Source organism: Toxotes jaculatrix, chromosome 1, assembly GCF_017976425.1.
Source record: "Toxotes jaculatrix isolate fToxJac2 chromosome 1, fToxJac2.pri, whole genome shotgun sequence".
NCBI classification, from domain to species: Eukaryota; Metazoa; Chordata; class Actinopteri; family Toxotidae; genus Toxotes; species Toxotes jaculatrix.
Window position 1 is genome coordinate 10,573,531 of NC_054394.1, and position 21,945 is coordinate 10,595,475.

General features: G+C 42.6%; 1 protein-coding gene across 3 annotated transcripts in view; it reads left to right on the forward strand.

Annotated features, from left to right (window-relative positions):
• Positions 1 to 763: 763 nt before the first annotated feature.
• Positions 764 to 21,945, forward strand: part of LOC121197016 (SH2 domain-containing adapter protein F-like) — a 98,350-nt gene continuing 77,168 nt past the window's right edge. For 2 of the 3 annotated variants that reach the window (XM_041060393.1, XM_041060559.1), the window contains exons 1-2: positions 767 to 1,473; positions 17,739 to 17,871. In XM_041060393.1, the coding sequence (XP_040916327.1) occupies positions 1,042 to 1,473; positions 17,739 to 17,871 (565 nt within the window). In that variant the 5' untranslated portion in view covers positions 767 to 1,041. Of the gene's footprint in view, positions 1,474 to 17,738; positions 17,872 to 21,945 lie in introns of all 3 variants that reach the window. The other variant, XM_041060479.1, reaches the window with a different exon arrangement.

The window sequence follows — 21,945 nt, forward strand, 5'->3', positions numbered from 1 at the left end:
CACTTCAGAGAGAAATGTTTACTTGTATTTCTGCTTTGAACAATTCACCTCTTTTGCTTGCGGATTTGTGTAATGAACTTAGCTAGAACAGTGCCCAGTGTTAATACAGACTACAGAACCCTCTCCACTGGTCATTTGCAATGCAATTTGCAATTAAAACAGTCTGCGCTGGCCATCTGGACATGAGAGCACTGAAGATGAGCAAAGGACATTTTACCCTTGAGTCCAATTGGTGGGGAGGATGTTGACCTGAGAGGGGTTTTAAGCACTGAGCTCTATTACCTTTTTAAAGTCTAGATTTCTGGAAATATAATGTAGAGTTAACTCTGGAGAGGGATGGGAAATACAAACAGAACTTTGTTTTTCTTTTTTAATCCTTATTCTTTCAATAAATGCCTACACTGCCTATATCTAAACTTTCCTTTACCCTTCTGTTGTTGGCCTCATCTCACTATTAAATTATTCTGGATTCCTGCAGACTGATGGGTGCTCGGTGCTTGTGGGTTTTGAGAACCGACGACGCCTTCGTGCAGCTGTTACTGCTATTTACAGCAGTGAGCAGTCAGTGGAGTTTTCAGAAGTCCGGTAGGTGGCAGTGAATGTTCTCAGGTAGGGAGGGCAGGTTGTGTGTGTGTGTGTGTGCGTGCGTGTGTGTTGGAGGGGGGGCGTGTGTTCCTCTTGCACAAGCGCTCCCATGTTGCGTAGTCTGGAAACCTGACGTGGAGAACAGCCGCACAGTCAGAGCAGCTACAACAGCGCGTGTGAGCGCGTGTGAGTGTGTGTGTGAGTGACAGAGTTGCGTCAGGGCAGATCAGAAAGTGCCTGTGACTGCTCTCTCTCTTTCTCCCTCCTCCCGGCTCGCGCACTCCTCTCCGGACCAACAGAGTCGCACGAGACTGGCGACGCTCTCCGAACCCGGTCTGCCGGCCGCGGGTGACCCGAGGATTTCACTTTGACGAGAAGAGACCCGGGCTCCGCTGGCAGGAAAAAGGTGGTGGAACTAAACTACATTCATTGACTAGTGAGCGATGCACTGGCAGCATGGCCAAGTGGTTCAAGGAGCACCTAGGATTCAAAACTACCAAAGCACCCCCACCGGCGCCTCCGAAACCGGACTACAGACACTGTCACACCGGTGTTCCCGGTGCGCCTGGCTACCAACAAACAAGCTCCGGGGCCACCTTCCCGAGCCCCGCTCAGCCGGACATCCTCGCTGCTTACAAACTTCAAAAGGAGCTGGACTTCGAGGACCCGTACACTCCAGGTGGAAATATTTCATTTGGGACGAGCTTGAACACTGTGGGGTCACCGGATATCAAGTACGTGTCACCAAAGCACCGACTCATCAAGGTGGAAACAATCGAAAAGAGCAGCCCAGCTCCGGGCGGCGGTGTCACAGTCACCCAGGCTGTTGCTGTAGGGAGTGTTAAATCTCCTACTTCACCTCCCTCGGACCACGACAACAAGGAGAAGGTGGGTGAAGCTTACTCCAAACATTAGTAGTCAAACTTAGAGCAACAACTTTCTTGCTTCTTAACTTCCCCACAGGCTTTTTTTTTTTTTATTACAACCCTGAAGAAACAAAACACATTTATTCTCGTTAGTCTAATTAATCCTATTAAACATTTCATTTTTTTTCTCGAAGGTAATAAATCACAGAAATACGTTTTTCTTTACTCATACGACCGGTGCCTAATTTATCTTTCCCCCCTCATACTGGATCGTGGTCTGTTTATAAAGCACTTGACCTACTCCTGTAAAGAGTGAATCGTTACAACCGGCAGAACTTGTTATCACAACGGCCGTCCACACGAGTTGCGACATCCACCTCTGTCAGATAACTAACCCGCGCTACAGGGAGTGCTGTAGAGAGAGCAGCCTATGTCCTGTGTTGACACATGTCCCCGTATCACAGCAGATATGCCTTTTAATGCTGAAAACTGTGTGTCTTTTGTTCGCTTAGTGACAGTTTAAGTGCAGGCAAACTGTGCTCTGCTGGGTGAAGTGTGAGCTCTCGGTGTGTGCGCATCTCAGTGTGGTCTAGACTTATCTTCAGTGTCTCTAATTTAACTTTAATCTAATCTTATTTAACTGGACAGATCAATTTAGTGAATGTTCTTTTTGCAGTGATGCCTGCTACCTTGGGGGGAAATTACTTGTGATAAGTTTATAGATATACGGCTCTAATTTGAGCCTTTTCTGGCACTGTTCTCTGAGTATAACAGCTCAAGCCTTGTGCCCTTGCAGGTTTTTTTTTTTTTTTTTAACGTCTCAAATTGAGGCCCCTGCATGGAGCCAGTTGCACACTCCACAGCCCCAAGTGATTGTGGAGACATACAGGCAGAATGCATGCAGACTGTTCCTCGGAGCACGGCGTCATGTCAGGCTTCTCAGGAATTCACACGCAGTGGGTTCATTTGGAGAAACCTGAGATGCTCAGTGTCAGTGAGGTTAAGGACATACTGTATGATGAGTGTGATCCTGCTGAGGAATGTTTCAGTGTCTGCATCTGCTCGTGTACAGAGGAGAAAGCACAGCTATGTGAAAATACACACCGTACACCCCTTTTTCCTTCCCGGGTTACCGCTTTCAGTCACAACCGGGCTCCAAAATTTTTGTGGTCATCTTGATTTCACCTTCCCGTTACTTCCCCCTTCGCTTGTGTTTGCTTTCGCACCTGTCTTGTGACATGTGGCGAGCTCACAGTTGGTTTTAGCTCAACACTTTAATTTATATTCCACAGGGTCTGCAACCTGTCACGAACAAGAGTGTTGTGTGAAGGAAGACTGTGCCTTTATTTATTTATTTTCTGCCCCAGTTTTGATCACACAAAACACAACTGTTACTGTCATCTGTATTTTCCATATGCCTCCAAAACACAGAGATCAGGAAGTGAGGCTCATAAAACTATCTTCTGCGTTGATGTGTGTGTTCCCAGGCTGTCAGCCGCTGTTTTCATGCAGCCCTCGTGAACTCGGAGGAATTTGCAGGTTTAATATTCATAAATAACATTATCTTATATCAGCAAAACAAGCAGGAAACCAGAATTTGCCTTTTTCACTCAGCCTCTACAGCTGTTCGAGCTGATTAAACAGATTATAGATGTCTCTTGTTAATTGATGCTTATTTGGATCTCCCTCAGCCAGGAATACAGTTGCCTCTGCCCCTCCTCTTTCTCCATATGGCTTTAACAGACAGGCACTTGATTGTGCAGTACACCTAGCAGTGTGAATGATGTTACAGATGAGCTAAATCACTACTGACAACTGGTGGGCTTAAGCAATATGTCAGGAGAAGGGTTTAAAGGATTTTTTTTGTCAGGGGCTGAAGGTTAAATAAAAAGGATGTAGTAGTGGAGAAGGAAGTGTGATGGAAAAATATAATAATACTAAATAATACTGGTGTGTTTTATCTACCTGTTGCCCAAGTGGTTCCTCCCATTCACAGCATCTCGGCTGGTGTCTGTAAGCTGGAGATGTCTTGCTCTATTTTGCCACCTTTTAGAATTTGTTTCTGTGTATATTGTAGTGTATTAAAAAAAAAGCTTCCACAGACATGAAAAGTGTCAGTGCTGCATAATCCATCATAATAATCATGAAGCCCCAATGTGGGTTTGTAAAAGGTGTCTCGGTTTTGGCTTTTTACATTGTGCTGAGTGGAGTGCTTTAACTGCATGGCTTACTGTCAGTCACCTGATACCCTCAGGAGGAAAGGGAAGTTTGCAGCAGGAAAACCTCTCACAAAACACATCGCCTTGCAGTCTTTGTTGTCATGTTTATTTACTTTCAAGGTCAAGTATTTCTCAAATGTCAAAAAAATGAACGCACGTACACGAGGATGTCTCATTATGTATTATGGTTTTTGAAATAGTGGGTGAATAATTTGTGCTTAAAAAGCTTTCCAGTAAGTCGCCGTGCTCCTCAGTGACTACACTGTTGCTTCACAGAGTGCTGCGAGGCTTTATGTTCAAACTTTTGTGAGGATTACAGTTTGACCTGAAGCTGAGGATTTTCTTTTCCAGCTGTAGCTGGCCATGATGATTGTTTGTAAATCCTTGTTAGAAGAGCCCACTAGGTGAGAAATTTCTTCTAGTGTAGGATTGTCCAATTAAATAGACTCTCGTTTCAACACACACACAGTTTGCAGTCTTTTACTCTCCATTCAGGCTAGTGTCGAAAGGTTGTAAAGGTTGAAAGGTTTTTATAAACCAAGAGAGACGTGGATGGTGAGAAAAAAGTATTTCTACATGATTCTACGCATACATGCATATTAGTTTGATAGGACATGGCGACTAACTTTACAGAAACTGTGTTATTTTCTACTTGTTGTTGCTGTTCTACTTGCACAGACTAAACGCTGACTGGTGGAGACAGAGCACAGAGTCGAGTGTCTTAGCAGCATTGCTTGGTTACATTGACGTTTTAATTACTTGACTCATGAATGCTAATTATATCACTGCTTACCTAATTCCTGAAATGCCAATAGCTGAATTTCCCAAGTCCATTTCTATTCACCAGGCTCCCATGAGGGGAAAAAAGCAAGATATAGAAGTTTTGATATGCAATGATGTACTGTCTATCTGCTACACTTTCATTGGCGTCCTATTGAATCCCACAGTGTTCCAATTCTCTGTTGTTTTTTTGTGCCAATCATCACCTAAGAGGTGTCAGGATTTTTGTCTTTGTTTGGAGTTGCCCTCTTCATATGGAGCTTTATTTATATGCACATAGTTACTTGTAGTTTTGAGTTCTCAAGGCATTGTGATGTGCTTTGTTTTTAATGATGCCAAGCCCTTCATGGTAGAGTGAGTTGAGCGAGATGATCAATTATCATCCTGCCTTGGAGCTAATTAAAGGCCTCATCTCCCAGCTCATCGCTCTACTCAGCACTAACCTAACTTCTCTCAAGGACACCCAAAACTGATGACGGGCTCCACTTGGAAATGTGTAAACAAAAGCAGTAGCGCGGAGCCGACAGGCTGCGGCGGCATTCTTGTTAAGCGCAGCCTGTCATCATCAGTATCTGTCTGTGCACCTGGGAAACTGCTGTTCCAATCTAACTTTGGCTTCCTTCAGGGCTCAGGGTCCCTTTGACTCAGTGATCCTACGAGCCAACTTGCAAGTCTATCTATAGAGGCACGGAGTTGGATCAGAAGCCGAGACAGTTGCCATGCAGCCAACAGAGGCTCCTGGATCGAAAGATTTCCTCTGTGTTTATTTTCCTACATCCCTTCCATGCGCCTTTTTTTTCACAAGACCTGGCTCAGCAATTCAATTGATCATGCTGGAGGTGGAAAACCATTGTTGTCTCCGCCAGGAAGGTTATGCTTTTGATCCTGTATGTATGTATGTGTGTTTTTTTCTTAGTAGCACAATATCTTAATAATGACTGCACATTTTTCAGTGAAATTTGGTGCAAAGTTAGGCCCTTTGGTCAAAGAAGACTTGATCAGATTTTGGCAAGCATAGTGCCACTGTAGGGCCATTTATAAAGCACTTTCTATTTTCGCTCATGACTCATGAACTGAGTCCTGGAAGCAAAATCCCCTTTTCCTGCATTCCTTGGTACAAGAAAAATCTATCAAAATATACCCTGCCCTTTTCTGCTTGAAGAGATTTTCTGCCATTTTGATTTTTTTCACCATCCTACAGGTAAGAACAGAAGTATTTGGCCTCTTGAGTCTGTCAAATATGTTTTGTGTCCTCTAAAAAAAAAAAAAGAAAAACAAAAACAACAATATCTCCTGTTTCTGGAGTGCAGTGGTGCATTTTTACCTTACAGGCATGTAGCCCAGTTATTGATATTAACGTGTTCCCTTTGGATGAACATTATCCTTTCTATCTTTAAATGATTTGTTTGCCATGTTGAAGGTGTTGAAGACAAATGCTTCAGGTTAACATCAGCTGCTTCGCCCTTTTGGCTCAGATGCAGCTGGGTTAGAAAATTTGGAAAAAGACAGAAAGTTGTCTTTTGAAAGTTTGTGTCATTTAAAATATGGATGAATCACACTACAACATTACAAAGAAGACACAAAGAAGATGAGAGAGCATGTCCAAACGTGATGAATGTTCTGCTTTTACTGGTTTACCAAACTCCCGACATGCAGATCAGATAAAATCATGATCACAAGTTCATCAATTCAACTTCAGCAAACTTAAAATATTAGTCAGAAGTCACATGTGACTGCCTGCCCTGGCGGCAGTGATCCTGCAATACTGGCTGCCATTGAATAGATGTTGACGTCCTTCCTTTTGCGTTTTACATACTTTTGAGTCCATTTGGATGTGTAATGATCAGATTAAAATTGAGGTGGTGCGTTGCTGTATGCAAAAGAGCTATCCTCACCGGACACGCCTTCCAAGCTTCAGTCTTCCTGTATGGGTAGATGTCGCTCGTTTGACTGGCCTGCAGATTACAGTGCCGTGAGTATTGCGTGATTGAACTTGGCTCAGCTTCATCTCTCCACAGCGTGAATGTCTTTGCCTGGCCTTTCACCCGGGCACTCCAGACATCAGTGCCGTTTTATAAATGCATCCCACCGGCCTTTCATGCTCTCATCTCTGCAAGTGATGGGAAAAATGTCAAGCACAAACGTCAATATCACCTGGGTCTGCGAGAGAGGTTTTCTTCAGGGAGCCAGAAAATGAATGAAAACATGAGAGCCCATCATGTTTTGTCATAGCACTTCTTTTAAGTGCAATTCTTTGCCTTTCTGTATCAGGCAGAGGCTGGTGAGGTTGATAGCAGGCCTGACTGAATGTCAGATTGCTGCAGGATGTGTGTTTGTTTCTCAGCACTTCCACAAACCTGTTTATTTGCGCTCTTTGGCTGAGTAAAAGTCATGGTGATAAACATAATCTAATATGTTCTTTCTAAGTTGATAAAGTGTGCATCTCTGAATGTGTAAATAATCCCCCAGAATAAATACATAATGGGAATAATATATAGCTGTACTAATAAGGTAATTTCTCACTTCCCAGGTTGGAATAATCAACAGATTGGTGTGAAAGCTGTGTTGTGCATGTCTTTGGGTTTTGCAGCTGGTGTTTTTCTTAATCATGCTCACTGGTGACAAATTCCTTACCATCGGCAATGGGCACATTGTGACTCACATCCTAAGTAAGCAGATAATTATTTTGATAATTATGATAGATTGTGTAAGTAAATAAGACAGTGTGTTGCTATGGCTACTCTGACTCATAACAGGAAAGATTAGACTGTGATATTCTTGCCATAAAATGCTAAGCTAGGTTGTGAGATTTCTGTTTCCAGTTTGACACACTGGTCACTGAGGTGTCAAAGAATTTCATGCATTTCCTGAGCTATTTTAAGCATCTAAAGCATTTTCTCAAAGTGACCCTGGCCAGTTCAAGACTACAATATATTCTGTTTTGAATCACTCGCTGCTTAGAGTACAACAAATTCTTCTTTTCATGCCAAACATATTTTATACTCGCTGTTTTTCTCATGCTTTGCTTTCATTGAGAAAAGAGCGTCACAATGCATTCCTGTGACCTGAACAAGAATCCTGGAAGGGCACTTTGAAAGGAAGGAAGGAGCACAGTGCTCTTTGGTCCACAGCCTAACAGTGTGCATGTGGAAGCCCCGCCTCCCCTGAAACAGGATGAAGTCATCCTGTAGCGGCGGATCCGCTGGAAGCAGTAATGTAATGGTTATTCAATTGAGCACTGAAAGGTTCGGCTTTTCATCAAGATATCATTTTGGTGAATCCACAAATCCTATTGCATTTACATCATGGCACTGTAATCCAGTGTAATGACTAGTCATGGTTTGGTTTTATATACAACCATCCCACCACATGTGCCTGAAAGTTATAGGTCTTCGAAACGATGGCCTTTAGCCATTGTTTGCTTATTTTCCTCTTTCCCTCCATCTGGGAGCCTTCTTTCCAGTTTGAAGAGTCCCGATGGAGTCTGTTGTGTTTGTGACTCGATTTGCTTTTTCCAGTTTTGCGCCGGAACATCAGTCACATGATTCCACCAGGTTACAATTAGCCTGCAGACTAGTGCTGCAGCTCTGGCCACTGGGGAGTTGTAGACACATGGCTCTGTTTTGTTTAATGACAGTGTGTGTGTAGCTGAGTCTAGAAGGAGGGAGTCCTGGTGGGCAGGCAGATCGTCACACACCGATTAAAAGGAAACAAATTGAGCCCTAAGCTTGCATGCCATCTGAGGCACAAAGGGGGAATCTAGATGAAGTACTGGCTTTTTTTTTTTTTTTTTTTTTTGCACTATTTTTGTAAAAAGGAGATGCTCTGCCCTCCCACTGTACAAACTCTGCAAACTCCAGCTGTAACCAAATAGTTATTTTTGCATCAAAATACAGTATACGGTAGAGGTCAGAGAGAGCTGATTTGCATTTGTATCACCTGTGTGTGAGTGCAGGCTGTTGTTTTTGTGTCACACTGCAGGAGGCAGCCAGACTTCCGTTTTGCAAACAGAGCTGCCCTGTGATCTGACTGCCCACCAGGAAGCTGAACACTTCCATTTCTTCTTAGTGGGATTCCAGACTTTCGTTTCATGCATTCTGTGAATGAGAAATGAGACTGCCGAATAATTCTGACTCTGTTGTAATGTTGCTTAAATTTGTGTTTCACATTTCACAGTTTTTGCTTTTGTTTTTTTAAACAGATAAAATTAGCTGTTATTGTGATAGAAGCACGGAGAGCAAAAGAAAGCCACTATCTGCAGTTGGTTTGTGGAAAATAAGGAATGGCTTGGTTGCTCCAGGATTAAGGAAGTGCTCCCTTCCTGACAGGAAGTGTTTACAACTTGGTGACATTCCCTTTTTAACTTGACAAGTCTATGCTTGCCCCTCTGTGTAGGCTTTTCTGGCTGCTGCTGCTCGCCTGCTAAAATATAACCAGGGTTAATGTTCTCGGCGGGTTTCGACTTGAGCAATCTAGATGTCGGAAATAGTGACAAATGGTGACGGCACATAGCTGTTGCGTGCTCCACTGAGGGCTCTTTGTGGCCGCAGACTGCTGATTGTCCCTCGCCCCTCTGAGTATAGCCTCTCTCGCCTTTTTGCTATCCTGCTCAGAGAGGTGAAGCCACGTAGCAATGGCAGTGGGATGGGACTCCACCCTGTTCGCTCGCCCTATTGTCAGTGTAGGCGATACGCAGGGACCTCAGTGCATCCTCACCACACAGAGGCTATCTGAGGCCACAGAGCTTCCAGCCTCAGTCAGGGCGTCCTCACATCAAATATCTTACTTTGTTTACAGCCAGACTGCGGCTTGTTTTTTTCTTCCTTTCTCTATAAATCACTGTCCCAAAATCAAAGCCTCTATCTCACTGGATCCTCATGTTGTTGTCTCGTGAAGCCCTGTTTTCCTAATTGTGTCAGTTTTTATCTTAAAAACAAAGCCACGATAAACAATAGTGTTTTTGCCTGTGTATTGTGGGAGAAACATGACATGGGGAGTGAACTGAGTGCGTATGAGTCGGCACACTCGCGGGTTTGGTGGGCAGTCAAATTCAGCCAACTATAAATCTTTCTCAAATTAAAATGAATCATTATAACCGTTGTGATGAAGGAAGCTGCTGTGGACACGTTGAGGACAAATCGCTCATTCACATGGGCACAGGATTATCGTATTTTATGAAATTCCAACATTCCATTGTAGCACCTGCATTATTCTCGGGTCTTGTGCTGCACCACTAACTGTATGTAGCAGAAACACTGCCAATAACTCTGTCACACAGGGATGGGGGCAGAGGAAGGAAATTGGATTTTGTCAAGCGTGTCGTCAAGTACTTAATCTTGAATATCTGCCGCATATTAAGAGCACCTTCATAGGGTGCAACCCACAGCCTTCTCTCTCTTCTCCAGTGGAGGTCTTAAGTGGCTGTGTGGAGTGTGTTTCAATGAAGGAGGTCCTTAGGGACAGGTTGGGGTGCTTTTTTGTGCTTCACCGCCTTGGGGGCTCGAGAATGATGCATTCATTCATCAGGAGACAGAGAAAGAATTTACTGAAAAGTGAGGTCATACATTTAGCTGTTTAAAATGGTGAAAGCCAGAGAATTACCCAGTGGGCGGTTTGTTCAGGTAGAGTTTAAAGTATAGAAAGGAATGGATGAGCAGGACTTATGGTTTTTCTCAAGCACAGTTTAGCCCACTTAGCAGCTCATGTGGATAATTTAAGCATATTAACTCAAAGCCATACTTCTGACCTTTTGAACTTTTAAAAGACGCACAGTGTTTTGAAGTTTAGCTATTATTCAAAACTAACTTTTGTTTTATGTGTGCATGGGTAGAAATGCAGCAACTTAATTTTGTGGGTTGGTAAGTCCAGCTGTTTCAAGACATAATGCTGCACAGATTGTTTTAGCAAAATATATCATCATAGAAAATGTCCTGTAAATTGTATGTACAGCTGCATATGATCTCTTGTGGTAACACAACGCTGTCATGACTATCTGACAGATGATTTAATCAGTTGTATCACAAGCTGTTGTTTAGTCACAGCAGGTGTTTATTTGCACTAATGTAAAGATGTCCCTGGTTATTGTAAGAGACAGAGATGTGATGTTAGAAGAAGGTTTATAGTAAGAAAAGCCACTGCCATCACAGAAAATGACAGAAGATGATCCTATTTATAACTTACTGATGGTCTAAATTTAGATTTTTTTTTAACTCAGGAAAGTTTGGTTTCTAGAAGTTCTTTGCGATTGCCTGAGTTTTTTTTACAGACTAAATGTCTGATTTGATTAAGCACTGATAGTGAACACTAGACAGCTTACTTGAGCATTGATTGAGACCTAGTCTAAACCTTCTTCCATTTGAGCAAGTGTGCAAATCAGGCACACACACACGTACCTGATGCTTGTATCGTTTTTCCAGTCCAGATTAGACGACAATCCGCCAGCTTCCTGCAGGCTTCGGTTGTTCGTCGAGGCATTTGTCATTCTGAAGTGAGCGTGGTTTCATCTAAACCGTGTTGGAAAAATGGCGGACGCGTGACTGATTTGTGAGCACATATGTGCAACCCATACTCACAGTGGTCATGTGAGGATTATCTAGGTGTACGTGATGTGTTTTACATCCCTTTTCCTTTATGCATTGCTGATGTGTTCTTTTCCACTGAAGTGTGGTGCACAGTATCAGTGTTGCTGGTGTTGCATCTGGAAGCATTCCTATGCAAACCATGATCAACAACAGGCTAAATCACTTGTGCCAAAAGAGCCCTGCTTCATCCCGGCTGCCGTGCGAAAGCTGCCCCACATGGGCAAGAGTGCAGAGATCTGAAGAACCAACATTTAATGTGGTCTGAATCTTAAAGGGAGGGGGGTGTATAATAAATAAGCCGGCAGCCCGAAGTGAAGCTGTTCTTTGAACAGCACAGATGTCTCTTAGGGAGACACATGTGTAACTGATGACTGAGTACAGTGATGTGCAAAGGGGGATGCTAAATCTAATCCTTTAAACATATAGTGTAAAGTATACATTGCACACAGACCATAATAGTCCTGCGAATGGTAGCTCTTATGGCAGAGAAAATACACTTTTGAGGCTGAGTGGTAAGAAACAACATAGAGGGAGGGTTTTTTTTTTCATAAGGCTGTTTTTCAAATAATTATTAGGTCATACATGTGAAGAGGTGTGGACATGCTTTCATCCTTTTTCCTGTGAAGTCAAAAATTAGGTTTTTTTTTATTCACAAGGATGACTAGTGTGCTTACCAGCACTGAATTGCTGGTCTTGAATGATTGTCCAATTAGATTAAAAGCAAAGCAAATGAGTGTACCTGGAAGTAAACAGATTTTTTTTTAAATCTCCAGTGAAATGCTCTTCATCTGTGTGTGGGCTGCAGTAGCTTGTGATTGATTGTGAAAAAGTGTCTTTATAGCAAATATAATAATTTGATTAGCTACCTCTGCAGACTCCTAAGTAGGCCTTTAGAGGAGGCACATCCCTCTTCCAAGCTCACTGAGAGGCAGAATGCTCAAGCAGCAACCGTGTTTCTGAGGGAACATTTCAATAAAGTTTCATTAATGTCAGCTCTGTAGGGCGGGAAATGCACTCCTGCACTGTCTCTCCTCTACGGGCGAAACCAGTTTTCCATCAGCTTAATCTGTTTCTAGAGATATAGAACCCAGGAGGGCTCAGTCTTCACAAGGGGCCTTCAATGAATTGTAACCAGATTTGCTCTCGCTTCTTAGAAACATGAAAGTATCTTATTGATAGTAACTGCATTATGTCAACAGAGAAGCTGTGATCATTTTTGCTCAAATAAATTGCCTTGGGGGAGTGTTTCTTGCCAGTATGTTCTTTCTAAACAAAAAAAAAAAAATAGTGGCCAAATTATCTTCAGATGACTGCACAGTGCACACAAAGCATTCATCCTGTGTTTATAGACAACGATAAGGTGGAGGAGCTATCAGTGGAGTCACTTCAAGGAGCTACAGCTTGCTGAGTTTTGCTTTCAAATGACCATGAACATTTTTCCAGGCATGAGGACTAAACACAATTTATGCATGGCAGCTCTGATCTGTGGAAAGATTTTTTTTTTTTTATAGTGTCCTCTCATTTTTTGTCTTCTCTCCCCTCCTCTTCTGTAAAATGGCTTTCTGTCCTGACAATAGTGGTATGTTTACTTTTTTGTTGCACTGAAGAACAAAAGAGCAATAGCAGCAAAAAAAAAACAAAACAAAAAAAAGCCATTTGAAATGCCTTGATGTAATTGAGCTGCTAAGCACTGAGTTGTATTAGGTTATCAGTGGTTGAAATCCCTTGTGGCATGAGACATAAATCAGACATGTCAGTCCCCTTGCTTTTTTTTTTTTTTTCTTTCCCTCCTCCCTCGTTCTACAGCCTGCTGACTTTTCTGGCAGTCTCAAAGGGGCTTCAACCTTGACTAGCCCCCGACGCATTCAATCCTTCCTGGACTAGCCATGACATTAATATCATATTCTTGTCTGCACTCATTCAGCAGGAGTGAGACTAGCTTGTATTTTCATCGATGAATATGTCTGAAGGTGTTTATCTGGTTGTCACGCGGTGAAATAATTATTCTACTGTTACGCTGCATTTGCTTCTGGTTGTGTATGGTACTAAAATCCCCAGCACTGGGCATGTAGCTTGTTCAAAATGCAGCAGCCTATTTTCTAATTATTATAACCAAATTTCCTTCCATGTGCTCAAATTTCAACTACTACATTTTCTGATTTTTTTTTCTCTTGCTTTTGATTATCTGATAAGGCAGCCAGACGCATTCCCTCTCCATTAAGAGTGCAGAAGGAGAATTGTAGCCCTTATTTTCTCACTTCTAATGGAAGACTGGGGCCCAATCGAATTGTAATCCGAGAAGCTCTAGCATGGTTGAACAATGAGCCAAAGTGGCAGGTGCCTGTTATAGTCTCCCTCCTTCTCTAATGTTCTCCCTCTGTTCCCACTGATTTGAAGTCAGCTTCATCGCCCGAGAGCCGCAGTGCATTTCAAGAAGTCTTTTGCTCTCTCTCCGTTGCGAGCTGCCAGAGCTCTGGCAGGTGTAAGACATGGCCAACCTGGGATCTGAGCTGTGGAATGAAAGTAATTGAGTGAGTTCTCTCCCTATGCTGCAGACCAGTGAAGGACCCAACTACCACCGGGACATGGCCTAAGCCAGTGAGGTGGCTTTGTGAGATTCATATAGGCTTACATCGCAGCTTAGCAAAGACCTGATATCTTGAGGCACTGCAGTCTTGTGCTGGGGTGGGGGGGGGGGGTTTACTTTCATGACAAGTGTGGCTTGGCTGCAGTCCTGACACACCCTGGCACGCCACAAGGCAGATGGTGTGTCCCCAGGCGACGCCACCACTTTCTAGCACCCCTCGCCTCACAACTCCGTACTCCTCCTGCTGTCGAGTAGTCATTAGTGCAGTGGGACAGGGCTGACACATGACACATTGGAACAATTTGGAAATATTAACCACATACTCCACCCAAACATGAACTAGGCTGCAGAGTCTGGGTGATGGTGCCTTATAGAGACAGTCTGTTGATCTAAATAGTTGATGGTTCAAATCCTCATGATTCCCCGGAAGGATCTGTGTAGGCTAAACATTGTCATCTGCTAATGAGTGACAACAGAACACTGTGGATGTGCACATTACTGGTGTGTAAAAGTCCAAATGTTTCACTGGGCGGAGCTGATTATTTTATCTACTCCACAGCACTGCCATTTTGTGGAGACTTTTATAAACATGTTCATTCATTCATTCATTTTCTACCGCTTAATCCTGTGTCAGGGTCGCGGGGGAGCTGGAGCCTATCCCAGCTGACTATGGGCGAGAGGCTGGGTACACCCTGGACTGGTCGCCAGTCAATCGCAGGGCTGACACACAAAGACAGACAACCACACACGCACACACTCACACCTATGGGCAATTTAGAGTTTGCCAATTAACCTAACCCATGCATGTTTTTGGGATTGTGGGAGGAAGCCGGAGTACCCGGAGAGAACCCTCTTGCTGTGAGGTGACAGTGCTAACCACTGCACCACTGTGCCGCTAGAAACATGTTTTCCTCAAAATTCAAAATGAAAGTGAAATAGCAAGAGGCAACTGAACTTCTTTTTTGTTTCATTCTTATTAAACGGTGGGCAGACTGGAAACTGGTCTGTCATCAGCTTAAATTTACTTTTAATGGGAAAAGAAAAGTTGACTTTCCTTGCTGATTGGAGTGAGAACATGAGCCAGGTGCTGAAAAAAGCTTTTACTGCCCAACTCAGTGCTAAATATACACATGCTTGTAAAATGTAAATCTTTTTTTTTTTTTTTTTTTTTTTTTTTTTTTTTTTTTTGTAGTGTAAGCTGTTTGATTACAAGTCTTTGTAACCTCATTTAAGTGTATGTGGACACGGGAGCCATAATTAAAATGCTCACAGTGTTAACAGCTGTGGGTGTATTTCTTAAATCAGGCCAAAAGAATTTCAATAGAAGAATCTTGATTGTAGATACTTGTAATGTAATATGTAGTAATTCCATTTTCCCCTTAATATGTTTTAAAGCAAAGTATTTTAGTTGAACTATATAAAAGGAGGTTTCAAGAGGCTTGCTCAGACTCTGCAGAAAGTATTTTAGAAGGGTAGAAGCACCAAGACCCACTTGTGACTGATTGCAGATTCCTGTTTTGCTTTCAGAGTACCAGAATGCCTATTAGACTTTGGTTGAGCCTGATTTTGATTGTTTGGGAAGGTAAAACAGGGTAGAGAAGCACATATATTAGAGTTACAAGCTTCCAAGTGAAGTGTTTTGCCTTCTTTGTCCTTGTGGGATAAGGAAGGTATTGTGTTTGAGTCTTAAATCCGAGCTTTAGTTTTAGTCTGTGATTGTGTTTAATCCCTAGACATCGTTCCGTCTGATGCTATCAGAAGTTTTCATCACATACCCTGCCCTTTATTTGTCCTGCATTATGTCAACAGGAAAGGCAAAAGATGATGTCATGTGTTTGCAGTGGCTCCACACATAACTCAGCTCAATAAGTGATTGCCGTTATTTCCTGAAACATGCCCAAACATCCTTTGGCTAGTGATGAAGGTACATGAAGTGGTAAAGGTGAGAGAAGCTTACGGTGTGAGCTCTGCTAAAACCTCACCTCACCACCGGGCAATGACATAAACTACTTTTGTCATCTAAAGCTGCTGAGGAGAATGTAAGAGACAGCAGTTGAAGTGCTTTATCACATTTGTGGGCTTTGGTCTCAAACCTCGAGCCACTCTGCTACAGTATGTGGACCGCGGTCAGATGGGCACTGGTATTCATCCCTCCCATTTAGGTGATTCATATGTTTTTTTAGCGAGGAGTACTTATTCTTAGGTTTGGGCTGTGTTTGCAGTGACTGTATCTGGATCCGGTTTGGCACATAACACTATGATTACTGATGGCTGTGTTTCCATGCAACAAGGTGTGAGATGGTAATGACACTCTGACCGTGATGCATAATTTTCAGGGAGGTTTGGGGTCTCTGGGGCCACAAAGATGTTGCTTATCAGAATGATTGAATTTGAATTAAACTTGTGAATGAAATATGTAATTTTTTTTTTTTGTGGTGCAAAAACAAACCAGGACAATGTTTGAACCCCCCCACACTTGAATTCACAGAAGCAAAACATTTGAGGAACCCATAATTATGCTGTGGCAGAAAAGTCCTAGTTATTTTCCCCAAAACAGATGGAGAGGGAATATTGAAGAAGGCGGATTTAACACACAGTAGCTGCTATGAAACACATCCGTGGTTCTTACTTCCTTTTCTATTATTGCCTAATCCATGTATAGTGCAGATGATCTGTGCAGGAATATACCTGCCAGCATTTCTCTGTCACTAAGAAGCTTACAAATTATCCCAAGTGAACTTTCCAGCATTTAACACTTGGAAACTTTTCAAGACATCTTTTTTTTTTTTTTAAATTTATGACTGATAACGACACTTGACCTTGATCGCTACTCTGAAAATGTTGGTGTTTTCCCAGTTGAAGAGAAATCCCAGAGTTTTAATGGGATATATATGTTCTGCTTGCTTCCCTGAGGCTTAGCAGGTGTGTGTGTATGTGTGTGTGTGTGTGTTTCACTCTCATGGGTGGCCTGCATATGGAGTTTGCTTCTGGGAAGTGTGCTCTCTCTGCGGCAAAGATGGACAGTGGTTGTGCTCAGGAAAGGTGGCTAGGTGGAGGCACAGCATGGCTGGCATGAGACTTAGTCCACCTCCAGTCTGCCCCGCCCTGCCTCATCCACCAGATGAGTGATGAGCTTGTTTATAATGAGGCCAAATCCCTTCCTGTTACACATGACTCATAGGGTGTAGTGCCAGTCATGGACGTATTTGCATGCTCACTTAGGTGTATGCATAACCGTTTCCTTGTTTGTGCACTGGTTTTAACCTTAAAAACCCTTTGCCAAGATGTCTCCAAGTTACAGAACATGCGGTTTCCCTCTCCTCTGCCCACTGATTGGCAGGACTAGACTGTCAGGAGCCTCAACAGAGGAAAAGTCCATTTTCTAACAGCTGGCCCAAACCCCTGCACTCACACCCCCTCATTAGATCCAATGTCCAAGAGAACAGATGGCTCAGATGGGAGTTTATTTCCTTTCAAAGGGAAGATCTTTACTTTTGAAGCAACGTCCTGGTAGATGAAGCAAACATTTCAAGGAAACAAATACCCCCCCCCCCCACCCCAGGCGGTGCAGACGGGGACTGTTACTCCTTTCCCTAAAGGCTTGAGCTGTATTTCTGGGTCTCCGGACATCCACCTAATTGCCATCCACTGCACAAAATACTCAGCGAAAGAGCAAGACTGCAATTAGCCGTGGCTCACTGCCAGCTCGGCATAAATCTGCCAAATTGTTTCTCTTAAGAAAGTTGAGCAGTTTTGGTTCTTTTTTCCTCTTACTTTTGAAATGTAGGCCTGTCACTGGGCTATCATATAATTAGGCAGACCAGCAGTAGCAGAGAGCGTGCTGTAAGGCTAAAAGCTGAGGCATTGTGGTGGTGTGCTGAGGCACACAGAGGTGGGGTGTTATTTATGTATTTCTCCCTTTATCTTCTGGCCTGCCGTGGTGGATATCACTTGGTCCTGTCCTAGGCCACAGCGGTATCTGTCATGCAACTCTCGTGGCACCTACCCGTGTTGTAGTGTTCAACAGAGCAGCAAAACGAATTCCCCTCTTGCTATTTTCTTGCTACTTTTTCTCCCCCCTACCAACATCTCACCTTTCCTTTTTTTTCCCCTCCTGCAGCTCATTATCCTTGAAGACTATGCGGACCCCTTCGATGCCGAGCAGGCTGGTGGCACGCAGACCACCACGGAAAAGGGAACAACTGAAAATGATGGCTACATGGAGCCATATGAGGCCCAGAAGATGATGGCAGGTATATCAGCACTTTCAGTCCCTTCACTGGTTCATGAGTTCCCTCTTTTTTGCGTCACCCTGCTGTCTCCATCCACCTTCACACCTTCAGTAATTGCAGGTTAAGTGATAAGTGAGGGATTTGTGTCTTTGCTATGACTTCATATCGTATGTCTTAGTGGAGTGTTAATTAATATGCAGTGTGATTTGGCCCTATGTTTCCAAGCTGGGAATGAATGAAGAGGCTCAGAAGGCTTATTGTCAATTTACATGACAGGTGCAGCAGAGCAGAAATGACCTGAGTGTCGTGAATCACATCGAAACTTTTTCAAATGCAGAGCCTTTGCCCCCAGAAATCATACCAGCCTAAAAATGATTTAAAAACATATAGAACCAATAATGAGAGAGGTGCTTTTTAAATGTCCATTCCACTGAGCTGTGTGCACGTGGAGACAGCAACTTGCTGGGATTTCCAGGAAGGCAGTTTTTTTTTTTTTTTTTTTGTGTTTTTGTTTTTTCTGGGAGGCAACAATAGCTGTGTGCTAACATAAGAATTCAGCCGAACCACATTCTCCACACAGCTTTGTCAGAGTACACATTCATTCTGTGGCTAAATGAGCACAGCAATGACAAAGAACAAAGAATGTGCAGAGAGGGAAGAGAAATGATGAAAAATGTGGAGAAAACAAAACATGTGGCTGCTGTTTTCTTCTCCTAAACAGACCTATGAAAAGAATGTCCCCTGAAAGTGTTTGTATGAATGTCAGACCTCAAATGGATCTTTCTGGAACTCAGATGACTACAAGGTATCACTATTTAGACCACTGATATACTGACACAGTCATATCATCTACCATATAACCGTACCTCTCACCCCTCCCTCACATACTGTATTCTTATAAACCCTCATACACACACTCTCCCCCATTGCTCCCACAAAGACAGGACATGAATGTCTCTGTCCCTCCTCAGCAATTTCCTTTTAATGGGCCCCCAGACAATCTCTTGTTTTCATCTGTCTTACTGGTTTGACCTCTGGCTCAGTGATCGCCCCAGCTGAGTACAAAATCTGAAGATTTATCGGCTCTCTCAGGTGGAGGAAGCTGCACAGAAAAATAAAATCTGAACAAGCCTTTTGCGGTATCACTTGAATCTTGAACTTGTTCCAATTTTTTCTGTGCTTTGAAAATTTAACTTGACACGGCTCTGCATTTGGGTGTATTGACAAACCAAACTATGTTGGCAGCAACTGTTCATTTGATGATGTCTTCATTTTTTTTCTTTTTTTTATTGTTGTTGTTGTCGTTTCTGGTTGCTCTTGTCTTTGAAACCTGAGGTAGTGTTGTTTTCAGGCTCCCTGCTTTTATCCATCATATCCATTGATTACCAGCTCCTGGTTTTTTTTGCTTTTTTTGTTCTGCTGCCTTGACTGAGCTGGCAGGGCGTTGTTCTAAGCAGAGCTATATGTGGATTTCTTTTCTGCTGTCATCCTTTTAATATTCTTAACAATCCATGGATTTATTTCCTAGTGATGGATGAATGGTTTCACAAGCTTTAAATAATACACTTACATCAATCGTTTGGATGCAAAGTTAGGAATTCTTTTTTTTTTTTTTTTGAAGGGGAGGAGAGTGGATTGATAATATTTGAAATTGCCACCTGAAAACAGGGTGATTCTGTAACTGTCTACAGAATAATTCCATCAAATGTATGAAAACATGGGTTAGAATGTAATCTTAATCATGATTATAGCTTTCATAATAATTAAGACATGCTTAAATGCATTTGTGTAAAATGTATAATCATGAGTGACTAAACATTTACTTTACTTTAAACATTTAAGCATCAAGGGTAGAAACACTGAACACACATTCAGGTTTTTCAGCAATACCTTGCTCCAAATCCACACAGTGGCACACATTCACAGTTGAGGTCAGCCCCACTTGGGTTAAACGCTTTGCTGAAGGGTACCTCGAGGATGTAGTGAGGGTCAGGTGCTGGATTCTTGTAGAGTAATCGCTGCATCTCTCATTCTGACAGTGTATTGTTCAGGCAGAACTGCATCCTCAGGATTTAGCTGATGAAAAAAGAAGAGCCGTTGCAGAGGCTGCTGCACTGTAGCAAAGAAAGGACCTCCCCACTCATGAAGCTAGAGGCTTGTATCTCCCTCTCTGTCTCATTCTGTCACTATTGCTCTCTCATCTCTTTTCTCTGTCGCTCTCCAGGCAACACAGTTTTGTTTTTTTTTGTTTTTTACTCACTGCCGACCTGCACTGCTAATACTTGAGCTTTCTTCAGCTCTCAGACTGTTGGCTGTAGATAGAGCTGAAGCTCTAACAGCCTCCCTCTCTTCTCAGCTCTTGCTTTCACAGATGGGTGCAGATGGACAGCAAACCCCAAACATGCCAACACATCAGAAACTTTACTATTTATGGCTGTCAAAGCAAGTTTTTAATTTACCGCCAGCCAAATTTATACCATCTATAAAATGGTTAGGCTACCTCCTCATAAATGGACTTTAACTGTCTCAACTTGTAAAATTCAGTGTGTGAAGGATAGTCTCTTATAAAAAGTGTTTCCATAATAAATCAGACTGTTTTAGTGTGTCTTCACAGACAACCTTTAGGTTTCAAGTTTCAGCACAAGATTTATCACACACACACACACACACACACACACACACACACACACACACACACACACACACACACACACACACACACACACACACACACATACAAGCATGTTGTTTGCTCTGCCAAGTTTTTTTTTTTTTGATTTACCAATTAATCACAGTAATTTAATACTTAGGATCTGCTGATACTGATATTTATGAGAAGTGGCCTCGATATCAATCTTGCATATCAACGAGATTTGTTGCTCATAGTTCAGTGTTTTCTGACGCATGTGGAAACGCTTCCATGTCATGAACTCTTGAAACTGGGCTTCTCAGATTAGTATCTTTAGTGTTGTGTAATCGCTAGTGGTTTTGCGCTGCACTTAGCAGAGATTTGGTGGTGATCAGACAGTATCTACTCTGTAAAGCAATAGTGTGACTAAGCTGTTCCATAATTGATTCCGTGGACTGACAAGTCTCCATAACAATCTCATTTACATAAGGTGCGAATGGCAACTGTACAGAGAAAACTGAGGGAACATGTTTTGCAAAAAATCAGATTTTATTAAAAAAGCTGCAGTGATGGAGTGTAAATGGTTTAGAACCTCTATTAAGTCTTGCTTTATTAGCTTTAAAGTCTGCAGCTGTTAGTGCTCTTCAGCCGATTCTATTTCTGTTCAGATTGTTCCTTGTAAAATAAATACCAAATGACCTGGAGGTAAAATTACTGGTGTTAGGAGATTACCAAACCATGTTTAGGTGCTGTTGCTTCTGTAGGTAACTTAACCTGTTTTATCTCTAAACCTTAAGGTCAGTTAGCTCAGGGTGTACAATGATTGAACATATAAGCATCACAGTTAACAGCAAGTGTGAGGTCAGTGTCATATGCTGATTAGAAAAGGCTTTTCACACTCCTCCCCTCTCTCTCTTGCATTTTATGAGCCATTGCAACCTCATGAGTTAAACAACCTGATCGATTACCACCATCGGCCATGAACAGCCGGTCAGATGTTTGCATGTGCCTCTAGTGTCTCCAGACACTGACGTCATTCTCATTATTGAGCTCTATTTTGCTTAGAAACATTCAAAACATTTACAGTCTGTCAGGGTTGCTGATTCTGTACGCCTTTATCGTCACCTGCTATGTGTTCCAAGTAACACTTCCTCCGTTGTCATCTAAGAGCATACAGACCAAAGAGAGACTGTTGCATAGATGCAAGAATCCTAAAGCCCCACCCACACTGCGATAGAACAGACAGAACAGTTTGCATATTGTTCGGATGCATGTTGAAAAGAATCACAAAAGAATTGTAATGTTAAATTATGTGGAAACCGCATGCACTGTTTTGAAGATACAATTATAATTCCTTGATTACACAACATTCACACCTTAAACACACACATTCGACCACATAGTGGGAGGAGCGGCGTGTAAGGCCCCGGGCAAAAAGTGCCACAGCCGTTTACATAATAGTGCGT